Source organism: Acartia tonsa, chromosome 1 (assembly GCF_053477335.1).
Source record: "Acartia tonsa isolate MP-2025a chromosome 1, ASM5347733v1, whole genome shotgun sequence".
NCBI classification, from domain to species: domain Eukaryota; kingdom Metazoa; phylum Arthropoda; class Copepoda; order Calanoida; family Acartiidae; genus Acartia; species Acartia tonsa.
This window is the reverse complement of record NC_137260.1, coordinates 28,369,939-28,395,761: the sequence shown is the minus strand read 5'-3', so window position 1 is coordinate 28,395,761 and position 25,823 is coordinate 28,369,939. Positions and strand designations below refer to the sequence as shown.

Genomic DNA, 25,823 nt, shown 5'->3' with positions numbered 1-25,823 from the left:
CCGATTCAATAATTGTGTTAATATGTTATGATGTCTAACTTTAAAATGGTGTAATTATAGTTATATTTAGCCTAGAAAAATGATAAACATACCTATAGAAGCGTTAAATAATTCTCTTTTTAATAATATAAATTTTTTTTAGAAACAAGAACAAGAACAATGCATAGCAGTGTAAAATATAAATTGATATTTTTTTTCCAAAATTCAATTCCCTCTGGTGATGTTATAAATAAAATATCAAAAGTCAAATACAGGTGGATATTATATGAATATATAAAGCTTTTTTACAGCCAAAAAAATTGGGGAAAAAAATATCATTTATGGAGCAACAACAAAAGTAGGTTTATCACAAAACCTCGATTTTTTAGTCAGCTGTTCCATAAAAAACCAAGTCATTACCTGTATATTATAAAGCAATGCCAGGCGATTAAAATGAGGTATTAAGCACTTTCTAACTCCAAAAATTGATTCTTCTAGAGTAAAAATTAGTTTAGCATTTTTGGTGACTCAAATTTGAAATTTGATTTGTAGCAAGAGAAAAATATTAAAAAAACATACTTTTTTCTATCTAAGAGGCAAATTAATGGTATCAATATATTCGCAAATGTCTTATATACAGTTTAATACACTTTTAAGTCCATTATTTTTGGGCTTTGAGTGAACGTCGAATAAGGTTGATTTTATCTCCTTTATTATATACGGACTAGAAAAAAAGCTTAAACCCATCCCAAGACTTAAATCTAAAAATTAAATAGCCTAAAACCATCACGGGACCGATGTTAAGTTTATATAAAATAGAGAACCCAATCAGTTAAGTAGATTAGATATTAAGAATGAGACATTGAAATCAAATTGACAACATATTTACAAATAAAAATATTTTTATTAGTTAATTATTGTTGTATGTTGTAAATCATACAAAACTTGAATAGAAGATAAGATACTAAAGTCCTCCCTGGAAATACTAAAAGATATACTGACAGACCGACGGCATATAAAGGGAAAAAAATTCATTTTTAATTTAAAATTAAAGCCGTCTAAAGCAGATGAAGAATTATGTTTTACCCTCAGACGGACATTTTTAATTATAGAGGTGCTGCGCGTAAAAAATATATTTAATAATAATTAAGCAAGTGAGGTTTAGGGTGCTTTCCCATATCGAGTACATATCAAGCATTGAAAATACACTTCCATATTTTATAAACTTGCAGCTTCGCCTCAAGAGGTTTAATCAAACCAATTTTTCGTATTTTAGATTTTAAAAAAAAAAATTTAATTTTGGGGGGGGGAATTTTTTTTTTTTTGGGGGGGGGGATAGTTGACCCCACTATTTTAATAATTTTAATATATTTAAAAAAGAAATTTTTTTTAATAACTGAAGAGAAATTCACGTTTACTCCTTTACGGTTTCTTACTGACAGAAAGACATTTCAATTAGAGTACAAAGAAACATATGATAACATCCATAAATTTGTGAAGTTAATAAAAATCTAATAAGATAGACAATGTGGTTAAAACATTAGATTTCAATAGAAATATATACAGTAAACTTTAAACATACATCTCTAAAACCATAAAATCTAATTACTAAAACTTTAGCATAATGGACGGACTGACTGACAAAGATAATTGAATATATGATGCTTTTTAGTCAGCGAAATCCTCACAGACAAATTTGCTTTCTATTTTTATTTTAAAGTAAATCATAATTCTGATTGTGTACCAGACAGACATATAAAGTTCATGTAAGATTTCCTGCTAAAATATTTTTTAGTAGAGAAGCTACTCTATAATTTGAAATGTCCCTCTGTATTTTCTAATAACTCGGACCCTAAGGCGGCCTAAGGCCGCTTCGTCACTAGTAATTTTATAAAAGCGATGTGAAGCCGTGCGGCTCCATTTACTGAAATGCTATGCTATCAACATTCTGTATGTGTGTAAGATAAAGTAACGCTGATTTCATAATTTTTCATGATCTCCTTTTCTTTTGACCATACATATCTAAGTTTAACACTTTTAGGTGCCTTTTAACATAGCCCTGTCTACACGTAAGTCATAGATAACAATACTTAAGCTCTTTTTTTTATATTTTAACGTTTTTATTTGGGACACTTTTACATTTTTCCTGTTATGTCCAAGAAAAGATTATTCTCATTTTGATTGATTCTTATTTAAAAAAATGAAATGCGTGTACATATAATTGCCTTCTGATATATTTGCAAATTGTGCTTTTTTTCTACATTTGCTTTTAATTCAATCTTAGCGTTTTGTAGCCGTATGAAAGTAGTTTTTTTAAAATAAATATAACAAAGAAATGTTTTATAAATATAATGTTTATGTACAATATTTTTTTAAAAGAATGTAAATTTTTGTAATACTTTAGTTTTGCTTTTCCAAATACTATGTAGATTTATTTTGAAATAAAAGGGGATTTTTAAACCTATGTAAATGAAAAGTAAAGCAAAATATTATATATATGATATGAAATGCAAGATCAATCTACAAATCTATTTTTACATTTTCTTCTGATTTCCTCTGATAACATCACTAAATTGTTATCATCCTCCTCCTTAAAAAAAAAACATAAAAAAGATAATATTTAAGGATTTTCGTTAAAAATGATTTCTCTCTATCTGCTTTTTTTCTCAAAAGATCTCGATCGCTAATTGCTAAACATAATTGATTCTATAGATTCAGAGTAAGAGTAGGTTTTAATCTTTTTATTTGGTAGGAAGGTATGTCATCCCTCTAAAGATTAATAGTCAATAAAATAAGAATAATCCTAACGTTTTATAAAACCGATGAATATTGACCCTTGCTCTTTGTATGAAAAGCCCTTGAGACAAAGAAAGCTGCTACTTCTCAAAATAAAAGTTATAAACCAATAAAAATTAACTTACATCAATTGTAAAGGCTGAAATAGCTTTATCTGAAAAAAAATCAAAAAATATAAATGCAAGTCTTTAAAATGACATATGAGCAAATGAACTTAGAATAATGATACTTTAAAAACTCTCCTGGATACAAAGTAATTTTAAATTTTCATTCAATTAAATTTTTCAGATCAATTTAAAGCATTTTTCCTTTGAAGTTCTGATGTTGTCGTTTTAGTCAATATAAGCAATAAAAAGTGATTTCAATAATGCCTAATTTTACTTTTTAATTCATATAATTATATGAAATTTCGAATAACTTATTATGAAAAAGGTTAGCAGAAACATTAACAAATGAAGACAATAAATAAAGTTACCTATCCAACAAATTCCATGCATTACACTCGCAAAAGCGTCTATAAAAAAAGATTAATTCTTTGTCAATAATGTCTGGGAAATCTTGTTAGATTGGTCAAATGATGTGTACTTTTTTTTTTAACAAAAGAGGGATAATTTTGTCCATTAGAAGAAAGCTCATTCGAAGTAAAAATTTAAGTAATATACTATTACAGTAAATAAGGAAAGGAAATAGTAAATAGAAAGCAATTGGCATAATCTTTGCTTGATAATGTATGAGACGAACAAACAGACCGCCATGACTATAACTGTTTGAGAAGCCTGATTACTGAAAAATTGAACCTGGAGTTTTTGTGTTGCATTCTAAACCCCAAGACACTATCCCAACCTAAAATATACAATATATAGATTGTACAACATAATTAAGGGTTCAGGTGCTTTCTCTCAAATTGTCGATCGAGCACTAAATCCTGCGCTATTATATTTAAAATAAACGGAAAATAAGGGGTGGGGGTGGAGTTTTTTTCTATGCCTAAATCTTGCAGAAGGTCATATTCCTTTTGGGCTATTCAGTACCCAATATAATGAAGCAAACCTTTTTTTAAATTTATTTCAAAATAAATGAGGATTGAAGAGGTGGGGTGGTTCTGTGCTAGCACCTTGAGGGAAATTGCTTGATATTGTATTAAACCACTAAGAATATTTAGCAAACGAATAGCAGATGTAGGTTGTAAGCTTTATAGAGGAATAGTTTACTATAAAGTTTCTTCCCCCCCCTCCAAAAAAAAAATATTTTTTGGCCAAAGACGACATGACGTTGTAAAATTTTGCAGTGATTTTTTAACTTGCAATTATGTACCTGTACATATTGTGTAGACTGATGATCTGTTGACTTGAGGTGGCAGACGAGTGGACTCCCTCCGTCCCCATGACAAGTATCTGCGTCCAAATAACCCTCCCCACATACAAAGGAACTAAAATAGTTTCTTATCGCATCGTATTATAAACAGCTTTCCGTGGATATTTAAATGAAAAAATAAAAGATTAAAATCAGATTTGTTAACCCCGAGGGGCCGAAGGCCCAGGAAAAAATTGGATTAATTTTATGATTTTTATTTTCATGGAAAATTGGCTGTAATTTGACGATATATGTGATTTTTCAGTATTGTTGAGAACAGATTCTAATCCACCGGATATTAATCGGTTTCGAAGCCATACTGGAAAAGTTAGTAATTTGGTTTTTGTCATACATAGGGATAGGACAATAAAATATAAATAAACTATTGTGAAATAATATTTTCTCATCAAGTATATATAAGGTTACTTTGAGATAAAAGAATTTTAAGAAATTAAAAAACTTACATATTTAATTAAAACTATTTTTATTAATTTTTATTCATTTAGAAAAATTGGAAAAACTTACTCATCAAGAATGAAATATTCCGATAGTTTTGTCCGGCGAAATCTTTCCTATTGTTCATATTTCATTTATCATACTATAGCAGACTGGGCTTTGCAAGGAAACGGTGGTAGATCACTGGAAGACAATAATATTTAATACGGGAGGCACCGTATCAAAAAGATTCTTGAAAAATAAAATTTGGACAGTTCATGAGATTCTGACTTTTAATATAAAATTTATATTATAACCGTAGTTTTTATGCTTTAAAAAAATATTAAAATTTTACAAATCTTACACAAAAATGATTTATCATTGCGGCGCTTTTTATTAAAAATATCGGATCATATGAAGGAAATGAAGTCATTCCTAAAAAGGACAGAAATCACCTTCCTTGGGTATAAGAAGGCTATTTCCTTTCCTTTTTCTTACAAATTCTCAGTAAGGAAGGTGAGTCTGTCCACTATCTTACAAATTATCACTAAAGGAAGGTGACCTCTGTCCACCATCTTACAAATTTCTCATAGTTCTTAGAAATTCTTCCTTTTCCTCACTATTACAACCATGTTTAATTAATCTACCTTATTTCACCAAATTCTCCCTTATTCTCAGAAATTCTACCTTAATTACACAAATTCTCCCTTATTCTCAGATAACTTACCTTATTCTAAGAATTTCTTCCTTATTTCAAGAAAATCTACCTTATTCCCCCAAATTCTTCCTTATTCTAAGAAAATCTACCTTATTCCCTCAAATTCTTCCTTGTTATAAGAAATTCTACCTTATTCTAAGAAAATCTACCTTAATCTTCTCAAGATACGGTGACCTGGTGTCCTTGGTACCGACGGTAAGATTTGGGAAATGGTTTGAATCCTTAGTAAATTTGGTCAAAGTCCAAAAATATTTTGACACTTTTCAATTTTTGATCAAAATTATTTGTCCACCTGAGTATTTTTTCTTCAAAATATTTTTGGCCTTTACTGCCAAATTTATTAAGGATTCGAACCATTTCCCAAATCTTACCATCAGTACCAAGGACACCAGGTCACCGTATCTCAAGAACGGGTGGTCGGATCGCGCTGAAAATTCGTTTTTGAGTTTGGGACCCCTACATATTGCAAGAATTTACTATGTTTTGCAAGAATTTCTTAGAGTAAGGTACAATTTCTTAGAATAAGGAAGAATTTGTTACAATAAGGTAGATTTTCTTAGAATAAGGTAGATTTTCTTAGAATAAGGTAGAATTTCTTAGAATAAGGAAGAATTTCTTAGAACAAGGTAGAATTTCTTAGAATAAGGTAGAATTTGGGGGAATAAGAAAGAATTAGGGAGAATAATATAGATTTTCTTAGAATAAGGAAGAATTTCTTAGAATAAGGTAGATTTTCTTAGAACAAGGAAGAATTTGTTAGAATAAGGAAGAATTTGTTAGAATAAGGAAGATATTCTTAGAATAAGGTAGAATTTCTTAGAATAAGGAAGAATTTGTTAGAACAAGGAAGAATTTGTTAGAATAAGGAAGATTTTCTTAGAATAAGGTAGAATTTCTTAGAATAAGGAAGAATTTCTTAGAATAAGGTAGATTTTCTTAGAATAAGGAAGAATTTGTTAGAATAAGGTAGATTTTCTTAGAATAAGGAAGAATTTGGGAGAATTAGGAAGATTTTCTTAGAATAAGGAAGAATTTCTTAGAATAACATAGAATTTCCAAGAATAAGGAAGAATTTGGGGGAATAAGGTAGATTTTCTTAGAATAAGGAAGAATTTCTTAGAATAAGGTAGAATTTTCTAGAATAAGGAAGAATTTGGGGGACTAAGGAAGAATTTGGGGGAGTCAGGTAGATTTTCTTAGATTTAGGAAGAATTTCTTAGAATAAGGTAGGTTATCTGAGAATAAGTGAGAATGTGTAAGGAAAAGGTAGACATTGTTATGAAAAGGTAGGATTTGGAGGAACTAGGTTAATTTTCTTAGGATTAGAAAGATTAATTGAGATTTAGGGAGGTGATTTTTATTCTCTTTTTCAGATATGTGAGAAAAAGGAGAGTGATTTTTGTCCATATTTCAATTATCTGAGAAAAAGGAAGATGACTTCTGTCCTTTTTGGAATGAAATTTCTGTCCTTTTAAGGAATGACTTCATTTCCTTCATATGATCTAAAATATCTTGTTATACTAAATTACATAGATATGAATTTCCTGACATTCTTTATTGGAAATTAAATCAACTTTCAGGGTTTTCTGTACATCTTCGGGATGGTTGGCATCAGTCCTGAAAACAATATTTAGCCGTTTAGATTGTGTTAGGATATGTATTTAAAATTGGTCATTAGTGCCGTCGCGTTTATTCCCTATATCATTTAGTTTGGTTTTATATCAACATAAAATTTGTAGGCATGTCAGACACGACCACTTGTATTTGATGACATTTAGTCGACTTGTGGAAATAATAACAAGAAAGATAAATGTCAACAAAACGTAATCTATTGACATTTATATTAAATAGAATTAAGTCGTCGTTAACCATAATATTGAATGTTGTAAGAGTGCCAAATTAAAACAGTAGTCATAACTATTAAATTTTTTTTAAAATCTTTGACCTTCCTCTGCACAACAGTTCTTTGCGGAAAAATTTTGTTAGAAATTATCAATCTTAACTAGACTGTTGTAATATAGCTAAACAAGATGTGTAGATTTCATTTCTGGCAAACAGAAAATCCAAAGGATTCTCATTTTTGAAGATAATTATTTTCAATTTTCATCCCCTAAAAAGAAAAGCAAATCCTCTTATTTTTAAATATTTAACAAAGAACTCTATAAAATAACTTCTTAAGGGCTAAAATTTACAGCAATCTGTATAATTTGCTTCAATAAATTGTATTACAATTGTTACCTATCCTTGCCCCATCCAGAGGTGAAGCAGTCATTAAGATGTTCAGGTTTTAAATCAGGATCAGGTAAACACACTGGTCTCACATGGTCTTGGTATCTAAACTAGAAATAAAAAATCAGGATCAGGTAAACACACTGGGAGCACATGGTCCTGGTATCTAAACTAGGAATAATAAATCAGGATCAGGTAAACACACTGGGAGCACATGGTCCTGGTATCTAAACTAGGAATAATAATTCAGGATCAGGTAAACACACTGGGAGCACATGTTCCTGGTATCAGAACTAGAAATAATAGATCAGGATCAGGTAAACACACTGGGAGCACATGGTCCTGGTATCTGAACTAGGAATAATAAATCAGGATCAGGTAAACACACTGTTCGTACATGGTCCTGGTATCTAAACTAGGAATAATAAGTAGGATCAGGTAAACACACTGGGAGCACATGGTCCTGGTATCTAAACTAGGAATAATAAATCAGGATCAGGTAAACACACTGGGAGCACATGGTCCTGGTATCTAAACTAGGAATAATAATTCAGGATCAGGTAAACACACTGGGAGCACATGGTCCTGGTATCTAAACTAGGAATAATAAATCAGGATCAGGTAAACACACTGGGAGCACATGGTCCTGGTATCTGAACTAGGAATAATAAATCAGGATCAGGTAAACACACTGTTCGTACATGGTCCTGGTATCTAAACTAGGAATAATAAGTAGGATCAGGTAAACACACTGGGAGCACATGGTCCTGGTATCTAAACTAGGAATAATAAATCAGGATCAGGTAAACACACTGGGAGCACATGGTCCTGGTATCTAAACTAGGAATAATAATTCAGGATCAGGTAAACACACTGGGAGCACATGTTCCTGGTATCAGAACTAGAAATAATAGATCAGGATCAGGTAAACACACTGGGAGCACATGGTCCTAGCATCTAAACTAGGAATAATAAATCAGGATCAGGTAAACACACTGGGAGCACATGGTCCTAGTATCTGAACTAGGAATAATAAACCAGGATCAGGTAAACACACTGGGAGCACAAGGTCCTGGTATCTAAACTAGGAATAATAAATCAGGATCAGGTAAACACACTGGGAGCACATGGTCCTGGTATCTAAACTAGGAATAATAAAGCAGGATCAGGTAAACAGATTGGGAGCACATGGTCCTGGTATCTAAACTAGGAATAATAAATCAGGATCAGGTAAACAGACTGGAAGCACATGGTCCTGGTATCTAAACTAGGAATAATAAATCAGAATCAGGTAAACACACTGGGAGCACATGGTCCTGGTATCTAAACTAGGAATTATAAATCAGGATCAGGTAAACAGACTGGTAGCACATGGTCCTGGTATCTAAACTAGGAATAATAAATCAGGATCAGGTAAACAGACTGGGAGCACATGGTCCTGGTATCTAAACTAGGAATAATAAATCAGGATCAGGTAAACACACTGGGAGCACATGGTCCTGGTATCTAAACTAGGAATAATAAATCAGGATCAGGTAAACACACTGGGAGCACATGGTCCTGGTATCTAAACTAGGAATAATAAATCAGAATCAGGTAAACACACTGGGAGCACATGGTCCTGGTATCAGAACTAGAAATAATAGATCAGGATCAGGTAAACAGACTGGGAGCACATGGTCCTGGTATCTAAACTAGGAATAATAAAGCAGGATCAGGTAAACAGACTGGGAGCACATGGTCCTGGTATCTAAACTAGGAATAATAGATCAGGATCAGGTAAACAGACTGGGAGCACATGGTCCTGGTATCTAAACTAGGAATAATAAATCAGAATCAGGTAAACACACTGGGAGCACATGGTCCTGGTATCTAAACTAGGAATAATAAATCAGGATCAGGTAAACACACTGGGAGCACATGGTCCTGGTATCTAAACTAGGAATAATAAATCAGAATCAGGTAAACACACTGGGAGCACATGGTCCTGGTATCTAAACTAGGAATAATAAATCAGGATCAGGTAAACACACTGGGAGCACATGGTCCAGGTATCTAAACTAGGAATAATAAATCAGGATCAGGTAAACACACTGGGAGCACATGGTCCTGGTATCTAAACTAGGAATAATAAAGCAGGATCAGGTAAACAGACTGGGAGCACATGGTCCTGGTATCTAAACTAGGAATAATAGATCAGGATCAGGTAAACAGACTGGGAGCACATGGTCCTGGTATCTAAACTAGGAATAATAAATCAGAATCAGGTAAACACACTGGGAGCACATGGTCCTGGTATCTAAACTAGGAATAATAAATCAGGATCAGGTAAACAGACTGGGAGCACATGGTCCTGGTATCTAAACTAGGAATAATAAATCTGGATCAGGTAAACACACTGGGAGCACATGGTCCTGGTATCTAAACTAGGAATAATAAATCAGGATCAGGTAAACACACTGGGAGCACATGGTCCTAGTATCTAAACTAGGAATAATAAATTTACTTAATGCTTAAATATGAGACAATTTTTTTAGACATGAATTTATTAGAATCAAAAACAGCACTTATTTTTTAGTTATCGCTTTTTATAATGCTGATAATATAAAGTGGATTAAACCTGAAACAGTTGTTAGAAAACAGCTGCAGATTTTAAAACAACGGGAGATTTTACTGTCAATGACAATTTAACGCATGGTTAAACAACCAAGTATAACTAAGGTAAGCATGTCTGTCCAAACAATCCTGGGTTTTATATTAAGTAAAAACCTATAGATAACTAACTCATAAATTGAAGGACCTTTGCCTGGAAATCCTAACTGTGCATGGTAATGAGTTATGCATAGTTTGGGCCAAGATTTTTCCCATTAATGCCGATCATCTGACATAGTAGCCGAAGGAACCAATTTAAAGTCTTAATTATGATGTAGTAGATAAGCAAGTAAAAATAATAAATAAACTTACATGTCCTTTAGTTTTAATAATTGCAAAGTTGTTGTGGTGATTTCCCATATTAAATTTGGGATGTAGGATAATTTTTTCTACAGCTTGTCTTTGGTGGCTTCTAAAAAGAAAAAGATATTTGTTTTATTTTTGTTTTCATGGTGGAATGTTTACCTGATAATACAGTTAGGAGGTTGAATCCATTTTTACAGAAGCCGAAATTTAATCTATGATTACAGTTTGACCCTCTAAAAAAGGTAATATATGATTCCACAATCACCTCCATTATTTAATACTTATATTTGCGGGAACTTTTGTTTAATGAAATCTTCCAATTTTTAACATTTACAAAACAGCCTACTTTATTGCATCAAGATCCATGACATATCTATATAGGAAATAAATGTCTATATATGAGCTCATGTTTTCCAAGGGTTAAAAGTTTAAAACTCATAGTGCTCCAATAATCCTTATTAAACTCTCATTGACCAGAACGATAAGACTCATTATTTTACTGTATGAAGAATAAATTCACTTTTTTTATTTTATGTTGCTATTTGAATTATATTGAAGTTTTAAATTTCTATCCATAAAACAGAAAATTTAAATTTATAATATAGTAAATAAAAGAAAACTTAGTTTAAAAATAATTTGATACTAGCGATACATAAGTAATGTGGTCAGATATTGAACTAAAATTTAACAGTTAACTAAATATTTTAACCCTTTCAGGACGAAAATTTGAAATAAAAAATATTAAGATCCTAAAATAGTTTAAAGAAAGAAATCGTCAGGGAGAAGATAATGGAAGAATAGGGTTTATAGTCAGAATTCAGATAACCAAAAGAAAGTAAATAAAACATTGAATAAACCTAGCCAATAGCGAGATAATTATATCGAGCCCAACTCTAGTATTTGAATACCAGCGTATTCATAAACATTTATTTCCTTATTTAGATCGACATAATAGTAAAGGTATATACTAATTATTTTTTCAATTTTACATAAATTTTTTTCCATTAAACATAACATTTTATGTATTTTTACTATTAACATAATTTAAAAATATTATGTATGATTTCAATTATGTCGATGTTAAACGAGTAAACCACCATTCCAGTTTCTTCTCTCTTGAAAGTGGAATGGTACATTACAAAAACCGTATCGGCGTTAATGATATATCAGTATCAAGAGAGGCAAAAATGGAATGATGTCGGCCTTGATGATATCATTACCAAGAGAGGGGAAAATGGAATAATACATTACGCTTTTTGAAGGGTCAAAACCGTAATCATTGATTATATTTCTGCTTCTATAAAAATGGATTTAACCTCCTAACTGTAGAAATATTACATTTAATTCCATTTCAAATGTATTTATTATGAAAGCATTTTGTATTTTCTTACATCATACTGCTAAATGAGGTACCCATGAGAGTAAAACACTAGAGGAAGAAGGGGATAAATAACTATATGTCCCCATCTCAAGGACCTAGTGCCGACTCTCAATTGAGTCTTTGAAAATCAACCGATAGTGTCGGGAATATTAACACAGCCACGTAGCAGAAAACAATTTGCCAGCAGACGTAAAAGGTCCTTAATAGGGGGATTGGATTTTTAATACTGTAAAAACAAGTTCCATTATCATTAGCCAAATTTGTAACCTAGTTTAATGACTTTGAAATTTTTTTTAAAAATTCTGTTGCCAATACCTGGTTTCATTTTCAAACTGTAGATGCCAGTCTCCACACCTTGCTACCAGATTTTCATCATTCTTATAACTGCTAACACTGGTTGCAGCTAGAATGGATATATTATCACTTGGATCTTACAAAAGATTGTTGTATTTTATAATAAAGTGAACTCTGTAGCGGTCTAAAACAACGATCTCCCCAATCCCCCTCCTTTACCTAATCCCCTCCCCTTCTACTGGATAAACGGTCCGACCAATAAAAGCGATGGGAAAATTGCAACCTAAATTGACAAAAAATTTCTCATAATATCTACGAATATTCAACATCCATTGCAGCTAGACAGATTTTATCATATTTTATTAGCTGCTTGTTTAACTAAATTCAATTGTAATGCCAACTTTTAAGACATGCCATTGTGTTAAATTTGTTGCACTCATGTGGTTGTTACTTTTAATTTTGACACAACCCAATCTTTCCAGATTTTGTATAATTTTTTAAAGAACACGACTCCAGTGACGTCATATTTTTTTTTCTTGAAAAAGGGAAGGGGGGAAGAAAATCTCTTCAAAAGAGATGGGGAAAACCCCCCTTTTCTCCCATCTCTTTTTTTCTTCCCCCCTTCCCTTTTTCAGGAAAGAAAAATATGAAGTCACTGGAGTCGTGTTCCTCAAAAAATTATACAAAATCTGGAAAGATTGGGTTGTGTCTTAATTTTTAATAATTTATTGTTATAATGAATGGGTAGCTTCCCAAAATAAACAAAATCCTGCACTGGACCATTCTTCAAACGAAATGATCAGCTTATATATATACATGACCGCTCTAATGCAGAAAAACAGATATCAATCTTTACTACTTTTTTCAAAAATTATTACCAGTTAAAAGTATGTCAGGAGCAATAAGAGAAGCAGATCTTCTTTTAAAATCACTAAAAAAGAGTTTAAATTACAGATTAAATAAATTCTTATTTTAATTTGTTTATTAGAATAAGAATTTGATTTCATTTTAAAGGGTTTTACCTTGTTATTATTCTTCCAGTATTTGGATCCTCTAAAATATTTGAATTAGTTGGTATACTTTACATGAAACTAATATAAACCATTTACATGTAGAATTACAAAATCCTACATTACTAATAATTATGATTAATGCTGACCCCTTCACAACCCCTTGACTGTAACTCATATTGCCTCAAAAGTTTACATTTCAAGGTTATTTGAAGTTTTCTTTGAAAGGGATAAGGTTAGATTAGGGTTGGGTTATTCAATTTAACAATTTCCTCACTCTATCACAAATAATTTCAATATATAAAAATATTGTTTATATTATTTTGTTATGTGGCCTAGAAATACATGGAGATTAATTTAGGTGTTCTGCATATTCTTTTTCATTTTAAAATGCGATTAAGTCAAAAGTATGCTGTGCTATCTTTGAATCGTAACTAGCGCTGGCGATGTCTGTTTTTTAAAACATTTTTCAGCAATTTTTTATAGAAAACTGAACGGCGCTAGTTGAAGGGTAGACTTTGACAACAGATTTTTTTGGATATCATATATTTGGCCTTATATGTTTAAGTTGAAATATGCAGAAGAGCTAAAAGCCTGCACATTGCTGAGAATTTTTTTAAACCGCCGTGCTTCCGTTATTTGTTGATTTTTAGAGGCCTAGCGCTAGGTAGCCAGTATAGATAGAGAGATGAAATTTTGTACAGTTATTTATAGGCCCCTAAAGTAACTTTTTAGGTCAGCAGAAGAATTAAATTCGAAAAAGTGTATTTTGCGTAACAGGTCTAATCCTTATGATAAAGTAAAAAAATGTTTGTCTGTACCGAAGAATCTCGCTAACCGCTGAACCGATCGGGTTCTCCTTAACAGGGTAGCTTCTCAAAGGTAGCGGGAAGGGTTTTTAACTATTTTGGGGGAGGGTACCACCACCCTCCTTTTTCTTTTTAAAACTCAAATTGAAAAGTGCGGGGGTGGGTCGACTTTTCCCCCTCTCACCTTAACTGCCCCTAGAGTGTAGCCGCTAGTTATTATAAATTATATTACATTATTTATAAAAAAAAAAAAACATGTTTTTGGTCATGCGTAGATTTTGCATTTGTGTAGATTTTCTGAATAGTAGTATTTCTGAAAAGGTCTAATCATAATCTATTCATAACAGTTCTAATAATATGCTATGCAAACCGATCATAATTTTAAAGAAATTTTATTGTATTAAATACAACTTTTTTCTCATTTTAAGAGTAAATGTATTTTTAAAGGTAAAAACAGATATTTTAAAAATAATTTATGATTTTTTTTAAATTTAATTTTTGCAAATATTTTTTTTTATATTTTTTTTTAAACGTGATAGTATCTTGGAGTACTATAAACAATTATAGGTCATTAAATGATAACATAATCAACCTTTACATTACAAGAAAACTTTGTTTGTAAAGATTTAAATTATTTTAGTGGAAACAATTTATTTTTGATTTACTTATCCCTGTATCCCTGAGTAAGGATGAAATTACAAGAAACAGATAGCCTGATATCTAGTTGCCGAATGTGTACGCAGTTTCCTGGGTGTTTCCTCATCCTCGCTCAATATTTACTACTAGCTACAAATCTTCAAACTTCCCTTAAAAAAATCAAAATTTGAATGTGTAAACGATTTATACAATATACATTATAAATTTGAATTTTTAAAATTTTGATTTTTTTTTTTTGAAGTTTGAAGCTTTTTTAGCTAGTAGTAAATATTGAGCTAGGATGAGGAAACACTCAGGAAACTGCGTACACATTCGGCAACTAGATATCAGGCTATCAAGAAACAGGTGCAGACTGCAGTTTTCAATAATTTATACCATCAGGTTAAAAATTAAAGTCATACCTTTTATGCAAACTCAGCACTTTTAATTATAGTGCTTTAGAATTAGTTTTTTTAGTAGAGTGTTTTTTAATTAGGTTTAAAAAAAGATTTTAAAAATAAAAACAATTTGGGATATTTTCCCTCACATGGACCAAAAATGTTTCTGGTACTTTCAATAGGGCATTTACCCTGCAGGACCCTATGCGTTATTTTGTGTTCACATTTAATGCTATTAACTTTTAAAACTTGTTTGTTAGTTATCCTTGACAGAAAAATTTTGGACAATAAAACACTTCCTGTATGAAAATTAGAGTTGGGGAGTTAATGTAATTAGGAAAAGCAGATGAATTTCAAATAAACAAATATATTACCATAATTTCACAGCGTAAACAAGCTAAAGATAATTTTCGTCTTATACCTTTTTAAAAAATTATTATTTTATGAAAATCAAATCGAATTATAATTCAATTAAAGTTTTAGCTAAGATTTTCTAAATCTACGGATCGACTTTTCTATGAAAATATCTATGAAAAAAGCAGTGGCGTGCACAGTGATTCACCAGGAGTTGGTGCAACCGATAGCGATTGAAATAAGTGAAAGACAGGCCTTCCCAATATTAGTTTTAAGGGGGGTGTTGACACCCTTTTACACAATCCTAACACATGCCACTGATATCGCGTATTTTCCACATTTTTACGACAAATTAAAATAAAATTTATGTTCAGATATAAACTTGAGATAATTATACAAGTTGAGTTTCTAATTAAACAAGGATAACAACATTCATAAAAGCATAGCTCAATAAATCAAACGGATACACACACATAAACACATGTAGAGTAATAGGACATTAAATGTCAAGTTCGGACAAAAATTAATTAATAAAAGGGTAATTATTATGGATACACCAATTTTTTAAGACTTGCTTGTAAATATGCTTCGCTTAGAACATTAAAAAAACGACGGGAGGGGACATTGTGCTGTTTTTAAATTAGTCTCCAATATAATAATGTTTTATTCAGTTTTGGAGACTTCTATTGAATTTGATTGGTTGGTGCATTAAATTAAATGTGCGAATGTTTCAACCACTAATTGTGATCTACAGAAGGGGTAATTTTGTGTTTAATTATTGCATTTTTATAAAAATTTATATTTCATTGTCTTATCCCTTTAGATCCCTGACAAAAAAGTAGGAGTTACATTATAAATGGCGGGACAAAACAACCCATACAGATTATATTTTTTGGGGCGAAGCTACTTTAAAAATAAGATTTTAAATTACAGTAATCAATGATATGTATTAATACCCTTATAAATAAATGTTATCCTATGCAAATATGGACGATAGATTGACGTACATTTCAGATGATGATTAAACAAGGATGACAACATCTATTAAAGCGAAGCTCTAAAATGGTACGACAAACGAACATTAAAACAAGTAGAGTGTCATGATAATTTAATATAGGAATATGGGAATCATCATGAAAAGTTTGAAATTGATTGGACAATTCACACCTGTTTAAATTAACGAAAAGGGCTAACTAATTAAAGGGCGTTTTATTTTGACATACTTTTCAAAAAGCGAATCTTTTCTATAATTAGTGTCGGTCCGTTCGTAACGGATAGCTTTTTTCGTTAATTTAGGCATGTTAGAATTTTCCTATCGATTTCAAACTTTGCATGGTGATTCCTGTAGTAGTTAGGTACGATTTAGAAAGCGTAGCAACTCTATAATCATTACAAGAACGGCCGTACGTCCATTATAAACATATTAAATTTTTACTTTTTTACCAAAAAATTTTTATGTGATGTAATTATTGGATTGATCTGAATTTTGGTATATTGATTCCTTGGAACAGCAAAGTACATTATTATAAGCGAAGCAACTCTACAATCAAGTCATAAAAATGTAAGTATGTACATAGACATTATTATGTATCAAGCAGTTTTTCAACAAAATTTACTTACAATTTTGCTTCTACTCTTATACATTTATATTCTGATTATTCAGTTCTGACATCATACAAGTGATGATGTCCGTTTGTCCTACTGTTTCAGTGCTTCGCTTTAATGGATGTTGCCATCCCTGTTTTTAAAGTCTTGTTAGTAAATATGCTTCGCTTATAACATTACAAAAACAAAGTGGGGGAATATTGTGCTGTTTTTAAACAAGTCCCAAAAGTTTTACAAAAACATCCCAGGAAAACCATCCTTTTCTGTCCAAACACCCAGGTTATCAGGTTAAGTAACACCCATCAGACAACTAACTCTTTGATTACACGACCTTTGTCTCCGAAGTCCTAACAGTGCATGGTATGAGTTGCTCCTGTTTTGAGCCAAGGCATTCCCCCTTACTCTTTCTATTTATGTCACGCACCTGACATAGTATAAGTAGGAACAACTTTTTATGTCTTTAGTTATGACGCAGTGTTAAACCTATCACCTCCCGACGAAGAGCGGATGCGCTTTGTTTTGAGCAACGGTCGTGAGTTAAATTGAAAACTACTAGCAGAGAAAAACCTTTCCTATTTACAGACGGAATGATCGACAATCAAATTATTGAGTAGCTTCACTCAAAGAGAGAGAGTGGGGGGCCGGGGGACTATGGGCTATTTATTACACTAGTCTAAAAACCAAAAGTTTTATAATAATGTTTTCTTATTCGTTGGCTTAACATCTTTGGGAACTTTTAATAACTTTTGGTAACTTTGTTAAGTTGAGTGTCCAAACGTTTCAACCACTAATTATAACCTACAAGAGGGTTAATTTTTGGGTATTTATATTAGGGATGTACATTAATTTATTGGCAATTTTCTTATTCCTTTAAATCCCTGAGCTTTATTGGACAGGTGAGAATTGTTTCTTATGGTGTTTTATTCTTAAAACAAAATAAATTTTTTTGGAATTAAAAGAAACAAAGTATATAGTTCTATGAGAACTTATGAGCAGTTATAGAAAAATTCAAAAATAGAAAGACAGCACAAAATGATTAGGTATATGCATTAAAATTCAGCAATAAGACTTATAACATATCGGTAAGAAATTACTAAAGAAGTTGTATCAACTTTTTTTTTTATAGCTAGCCGGTTCTTTTAGTAAGTAGTAGATGTAAAATTTTTCATAGAATTCAGATATGCAATCGGTTTTTTTGTAGACCTCTTATTTTTTAAGTAATTTAAGTTTTTAAAAAAGATAATTAAGTCGGTTTTAAGGTACTAAAACGCAACAAAATAAAAGAAGAAAATGGTCAGTAAGAACAAAAATAGTAAGATCTTTAATTTGACACCTTACTTTTAAAATTCTGTTGAGTAATTATTGAAAAAATCTATTTTTTTAACCTCGGTATAATAAAAACTTTAGACCTAAATATTTTCTCAAACAGACATAAAAAACATGGGTTCATATATACCATTAGAATCAGAAAAATATTACGAATCCATTGTAAGCAAAATTAAAAAAAATTAAAAAATAAAAAAATTACAGAAATGGCCAATTATTTTTTTTGTTCAGACAACACTATTGTCTTCCCTTTTTTACCCCCTCTTTACCCCCTTCCCATTTTTATACTCAATTGAAGAATTAAGACGTTGCCTGTACAACATAATATGATATTTTCATATAATTCCTTTTATTGTAGTTTATATACTATATTGTAAACTTTTTTTTTCAATTTTGCTTACAATGGATTCGTAATATTTTTCTGATTCTAAAGATATATATGAACCCATATTTTTTTATTTGTGAAATAATAAAATTAAGTTCAAAGTTTTTATTCTCGTGGGTTTAAAAAAATCGATTTTTTCAATAATTACCTGACAGAATTGAAAAAGTAAGGTGTCAAATTAAAGATCTTACTATTTTTGTTCATAATGACCATTTTCTTTCTTTTTTTTGTTGCATTTTAGTACCTTAAAATCGACTTAATTTTTTTTTTTTTAAACTTAAATTACTTAAAAAATAAGAGGTCTGCAAAAAAACTGATTGCATATCTGAATTCTATGAAAAATTTTACATCTACTACTTACTAAAAGAACCGGCTAGCTATAAAAAAAATAGTTGATACACCTTCTTTGTAAAACAATAATACATGAATATTTGCTGTAGTGTTTATTTGTCGCTGTGTATGAAATCCATATCAAGTTACTACTATCATTATTGGACATTTAGTGTGAATTCGAAACAGTCCAGAAAAACATTACTGGATATTATAGACTTAGTTTAGCCAAAGTCTTTTATACTTTATGTAAGAAACAAAACATTAAAAATAATAACATTTCATTTTGGTATTCCCTAAATTCATTGAAGGCCCTTCAATATTTTGACTAAAAGATTAGAAGCAATCTTTTCTAAGCAAGATTATTGAGTATTTTAAGATAATTTTATCTCTTTTTTACACAATTTTATTTATTATCATTTGCCAATAAAAAAATGGAAATTGTATAAACACCATGTAACATCATATTTCTTCCATTCACCAATGTCGATTAGGAAGGGTGTTTACATGGGGCGTAGAAGGGGATTGGAGACCACCTTTTTTAGAATTCAGGATTGGTTTAACTTCCAGAATACAACCAAATTGAATCTTCAAAATTTTAAATAACATTGACAAGAAAGGTATTTTTTAAAGGTTTTACCGTTTTGACACTTAAAGGAGATAGTATATTCGATAAAAAAAATATCCTAAATTGGAGAGAACACCGAAAAACAAGAAAATTTTGCCAATTTTTTTCTATTTAGCTTAGATCTGAACTTCCTGATATCATTTTATATTTTTTTTGTTAATAAGTGATCATATCAAATAGCCCCACTTTTATTTGATTTTGAATATTCCCCTGTCCCCACGCAGTCTATACGTTTTTTCTACATTTATGTCCATTCAGAAAATCTATTTCAGAAAACCTATAGTCAATCATGTTTTTACCTTGAAGAATGATACAAACATGAGGCCATTCCCCAAACTTTGATGATATTCCTACAAAATTTACATGCTTTCTAAATAAAAAATTCATAAGTTCATAGAACTGAAAGTAGATTTTAGTTTTTAGTTGATTTTTTATGATCGCAGAGCATTATATGTTTAGTAAATATGTGTGAGTAAATCTATTATACAATCAATGTTTAGTCATAAGAGGTAACCTGAATGATGTTGTATTTCATCCAGTCCTGCCTCGTTTCTTACTCCACAACTTATATGAGGTCTTTAAAAAAACATTTTCAATGAAATTATGTTGAATATTGGTATTATTTACACCGATTTTTTATCAGTATACTTTTGTGGTAATAGTTAACTCCATCTGTTTGATATCAAATTTTTAACCAGAAAAAAAATTGTAAAATGTATATCACCAAATAAGGTTTATTCTATATGAGTTTTCACTTGCCGCGCACTCCCTGTGCTTGAACGGTCTATTCCATACTATTTGTAGAGCTAACAATGTACCAAATTTTTGCATACTATGCTTAAACTTATTACTTGTGGTGCTATATCACTGCCACATTATATTGAATTCAACAAACGTTGGTAGCTCCGCATAGGATGTGCGATTACCAACTATAGTAAATGTATATAACCAGCCAGATCTTTCACCCTTTGGAGGTGCACGTCGTCAGGCCAGAGAAGGTCGCGGCTTGTACAGTTAGGGAGTTGAATCCATTTTTATAGAAGCAGAAATATAATCTATGATTATGGTTTGGACCCTCTAAAACTGTAATCTACCCTTCCACTTTCCCCTCTCTTGGTGAAGATATCTTCAACGCCGATACGATTTTTGAAATATAAGATTCCACTTTTGTCTCTCTTGTTAAAGATATCTTCACCAAGAGAGGCAAAAGTGGAATCTTAAATTTCAAAAATCATATCGGCGTTGAAGATATCTTCACCAAGAGAGGGGAAAGTGGAATCTTACATTTCAAAAATCGTATCGGCGTTGAAGATATCTTCACCAAGAGAGGGGAAAGTAGAATCTTACATTTCAAAAATCGTATCGGCGTTGAAGATATCTTCACCAAGAGAGGGGAAAGTGGAAGGGTAGATTACAGTTTTAGAGGGTCCAAACCATAATCATAGATTATATTTCTGCTTCTATAAAAATGGATTCAACTCCCTAACTGTTGTAGGAAATACAAATAGTTATTATTATTATTATTATGAAACAACTTACCGAGTTATAAGTTGAGAAGGACAACAAACTTCTAAAACTTTTCCACATTCACTTTTATGGGCTTCAAAAAATCTTTATAAACAAGGACAATTATGATTAACTTCAGTGCATTAACAACAAAAATTAGTAGACACATTATTTGATGGTAAAAAAGAAAAATACTATTAAGTTTGAGGTCATCCTATAATATACACTTGTAAGGTTTTTTGTCTAAATAATAAGAGCTTGTCTGAAGGTTATTCTTCTCGGGAAGTGGGGGTCCAACTCCTTCCCCCCTCAAGTGCCCCTAGAGGCATATATGGATGTAGCCGCTAGTTATTCTATATAGTAGCATAGAAAAGTATTTACCTATTTTTATTTTTATCGCTTAATGATTTATCTTGTTCCACATAATTCTCATACCATAAAGGATCAAAAAGTCTAGATTAAAAAAAACTGTTATATAGATGAGTCAAAATTTGAAGATATAGGTTTCGAGTATATGCTAAATGTTGTTTTATAGTTGATGATACATTTCAAATAAATTTAGATAGTGGTCATGATCAAATGGTTCAATGCTATGATTATTATTTGTTATTGTTTACAACTTATATAATTTGTCTGCTGGAAAATAAGTTAATGTTAATAACTTCTTCTTTTCTTATTAGGGTCATGATCCTCTTTCGTCCTAAAATGATCATCAAAAAAAACATATGTTTAAAAACACTCAACTGACAATTAACCCTTTCATTGAACGCCCTTTTGTAGTCTAGAGTCGGCCAGCAGGAAAGGTTTTTTTAAGATCCTATTTACATGTTCACATTATAACCAACTATTGCATGACAATAACCCTAAAATCAATATATAACATTAATGATTGTCAGGGAATGCAGTAGTTGTTAATAAATAAATATAAAACTTTATACCTTTCAGTATCACAATCTAGATAGCTAACACAGTGGTAGTCAAGGTCAATATACTGGGTACAGGATATGCTAAAGTTATATTCAATTAATGCCTTCAAATCAGTTGTAAAACAAAGATGACAACATTCATAAAAGCGAAGCTCTGAAACGGTAGGACAAACGAACATTAATACTTGTAGTGTGTCAGAACTGAAAAATCAGAACATAATATATAAATATCGAATCAAAATTTTAATTAGATTTGTTGAAAAACTGCTTAAATACAGGATAATGTTTAAGGACAAACTTACGTTTTTAGGACTTGATTATAGAGATGCTTTGCTTACAACATTGTACTTTGTTGTCCTAGGAATCAGTATTCCAAAAATCAAATCAATAGGATAATTTTATCACATACAAATTTGTTGTTAAAAAGTTTAAAATCAACATATTAAAAATGGACGTACGGACATTCTGATAACGATTATAGAGTTTCTACGCTTTCTAAATCGTACCCAACTACTACATGAATCACCATGCAAAGTTTAAAATCGATAGGACACTTATAACATGCTAAATAACGAAAAAAAGCTATCCGTTACAGACTGACGAACCGACCCTAATTATAGAAAAGCTTTGCTTTTAACAAGGATAAAAAGATGCATATTGATTGATTTCATTGAATATGTTTACAATATAAATTAAACAAAATCTCTTATGCATTATGCATTTTTAATCTCATCAAAGATATTTACAATAAATGTATAATAATAGATGTATAATCCAGAGAATTATCACCCAAGTAAATTGCTTTATGTTCTTTTCTAACGTTATTAGCTGATTTCAAAGACCCAATACAGAGTCAGCACAAGGCCCCCACCCCATGGGTAGATTTAAAAATAGATTATGTCCCCTCTATTCTTTTACTTTAATATATTATCAAACGTTGAAGGAGAAAAAAATTAAGATGCAATTGCACACTAAACAAGGATGACAACAGCCATAAAAACTAATTTTAACATGTCTAAATCAACAAAAAGAGCTAACCGTTACGGACAGACCAATCTTTGTTAAATAAAACGTTGTTTTTAAAAGCGAAGCTTTTCTATAATTAGGGTCGGTCCGTCCGTACGTCCGTAACGGATAGCTTTTTTCGTTAATTTAGGCATGTTAGAATTGTCCTATAGATTTCAAATTTTGCATGGTGATTCCTTTAATAGTTAGGTACGATTTAGAAAGCATAGCAACTCTATAATCATCACCAAAGTGTCCGTACGTTCATTTTAAACATGTTGATTTTTTTACTTTTTTAACGACAAATTTTTATGTGATCTAATCATCCGATTGATCTGACTTTTGGTATATTGATTCCTGGGACAACAAAGTATAATGTAATAAGCGAAGCAACTCTATAATCAAGTCCTAAAAATGTAAGTATGTCCATAAACATTATCCTGAATCAAGCAGTTTTTCAACAAATTTACTTACAATTTTGCTTTGACTCTTATACATATATATTATGATTATTTAGTTCTGACACTATACAAGTGTTAATGTCCGTTTGTCCTACCGTTTCAGTGCTTCGCTTTTATGGATGTTGGCATCCTTGTTTTTCTAAAAAGGGGAATAAAATTAATAAAATGTATGATAAAATGAGACAAATGTACATTAACAAAAATAGAGTACCAACGCATTTGATATTCAGCATAATTTAGAAATAAAAAATCCCGTATAATTACTATTTATAGGATGCTTAAGATCGACATGCTAATATTTTGAGACTGAATTATAGAGATATTTTGCTTATCATTTATGCCTAATTATCCTAGAAACCCATATTCCAAAAATTAAGAGAATGTGATCAAAATATTAAAAAGGTAAAATTCATCATGTCTAAAATGGATGATTTCCTAGTAATGATTGTAGAGTTGCTCCGCTTTATAAACTTACCTAACTGTTACAGGAATCATCATGCCAAAAGGACAATTCTAATATGTAACATTGACGGACTTACGTACCGACCCTAAGTATAGAAAAGCTTCGCTTTTAAAAATAGCCAAAATATTATAAAACATTTACGTATTACATTTATGATTTATGTAATTGGTTGAAAATTTAAATCTACCTTTCTTGTGTAAAAACCATGGATATTTTCACCACTGCTAATATCACAAATATTGTCTGAGCACTCATTCTCATGTTTTCACTTGTTTGACCACTTTTGGTATATATGTATTATTTATACTTTATGGACTCTTCTTTTTGAGCTTATAGATCTAGTTTCTCTTTATACAACCGTTTCAACTTGCTTTATCTTTATGGTTGGATGGTCAATGTTAAACTGCCTTTGACGCTATGTACAGAAACATATGGATAGTTAATCTGACCAAAAAATAATAAATACGTATGGGTTGTATGTGAGGTGCACTGGTTTCCTTTCCTAATTAATCTTGTAAATAGATGTAAAGATATAAAGAATAACCTATTTGTATATCTATTTTTTACTGTTATGTTCTTAGAAATTCCTATGTCACTAAAAACCTGTAAGTTACGCAACTTTCACATAATACATATTTTTTTAACCACATTTTCTTAAATTCTTTAATCAATATTTTTGTATGGAGAACTTTATGTTTCTTGAGGTATCTTAATTTCATTTTAGTAGCAAAGCTACATTATAGTTTATTTTCAAGTAGCAAAGCTACTCTTTTATTCAATTTTTCTGTCTGTATATCCGTCAGTCTGTAACACTATATTTGAAATTAGATTTTGTCGGCCGCAATTTAAGATAGAATGCTAATTTAAGATACCCCAAAGAGCTTCCAGTATACAACTTACTTTCGGTCTGTCGATAAAACAGAAATACATCTAAATAGTTTTATCATTTTCTATCATTCTTCAATTTTATATTCTTAAAAAATTCATTCTTTTTGTAACTAATAAACATTTTCTTGCCAATCCATGGTTTTTTGTTCTTCGGTATATCAAAAACAATATAGGAAGGTCTGTTAACTCTTTGAACTTTTATTCGTTACTAACCGTATTACTGCTTAAAAGTATAAATTTCTTTAGAATGAAGAAATCTTGTTTATTCTTTGTGTAAACCACACAGTTTTATAGTGACCAGTTAACAATGTAATGTAAGCAAAGCACCCTTTCCTTTAAAACGTGCTTTAGAATATGTGAAAGAACTTGATTTTTGCATTCCCTTAAAATTACTTTCGACCCCCCATCCTTCCTCCCTCGCCTTATTTTGGAATAAATTGAAAGTATTAGAAAGCAGCATATTTTTCCCCTATGCCTAATCCCTACAAAGTTTCTTTACCTTCGGAGTCCTAACCCTAGGGGGCTACCCTGTTCCCCTTTTCCCGACCAAAAGTAATAATCAAACAAACCAAAAACTATCCCTCCATCATTTTAATTTATATGCCAAAATAAGGTTGGGATAGGGGGGGGGGGGGGGTTATGTTCTCAACAAAGCACTTTTATGGAAAACCCCAGATTTTGATGATATAATAATATAGGTGTTGCCACACAAAATATGTTGACCAAAAAAGCACAGGTCTTATTTTTTTATATTTTAAGTTTCCTGGACGTTTTACTGACCCATGAAATTTTATAAACATAAAAATAGCAAATTAAAGAGATAAAAAAATATTTTAAAAATAAAATGCAAACTATAGATGGTTTCCGCTACTTTTACCACAAATATTGATTCAGAATTGTCGTTACAGTAATATGAAACTAATTAAACTAATTAAAACTGTACCAACAAT

The 25,823-nt window shown here is 30.9% G+C and overlaps 1 protein-coding gene across 1 annotated transcript; it reads right to left on the bottom strand.

Annotated features, from left to right (window-relative positions):
- Positions 1-2,144: 2,144 nt before the first annotated feature.
- LOC145316648 (phenoloxidase-activating factor 2-like) lies at positions 2,145-24,393 on the bottom strand. The gene is made up of 18 exons (XM_080157323.1): positions 24,173-24,393; positions 22,069-22,137; positions 21,512-21,583; positions 21,164-21,235; positions 20,139-20,200; positions 19,924-19,974; positions 13,166-13,196; positions 13,022-13,074; positions 12,165-12,252; positions 10,475-10,574; positions 7,520-7,620; positions 6,828-6,898; positions 4,654-4,702; positions 4,090-4,204; positions 3,573-3,618; positions 3,251-3,289; positions 2,901-2,929; positions 2,145-2,569 (listed from the first exon to the last, which is right to left on the bottom strand). The coding sequence occupies exons 1-18, from the start codon at positions 24,244-24,246 to the stop codon at positions 2,495-2,497; spliced, it is 1,197 nt and encodes a 398-aa protein (XP_080013449.1). The 5' UTR covers positions 24,247-24,393; the 3' UTR covers positions 2,145-2,494.
- Positions 24,394-25,823: the final 1,430 nt, after the last annotated feature.

Bases quoted from the DNA above. Each gene is read 5' to 3' on its own strand.
- LOC145316648 (XM_080157323.1), bottom strand. From the start codon at position 24,246: ATGAGAATGAGTGCTCAGACAATATTTGTGATATTAGCAGTGGTGAAA. The intron at 21,236-21,511 runs GTAAATACTTTT...TTGTTTATAAAG, and splicing joins AGCGATAAAAATAAAAATAG to ATTTTTTGAAGCCCATAAAA. The intron at 13,075-13,165 runs GTAAAACCCTTT...ACTCTTTTTTAG, and splicing joins ACTGGAAGAATAATAACAAG to TGATTTTAAAAGAAGATCTG.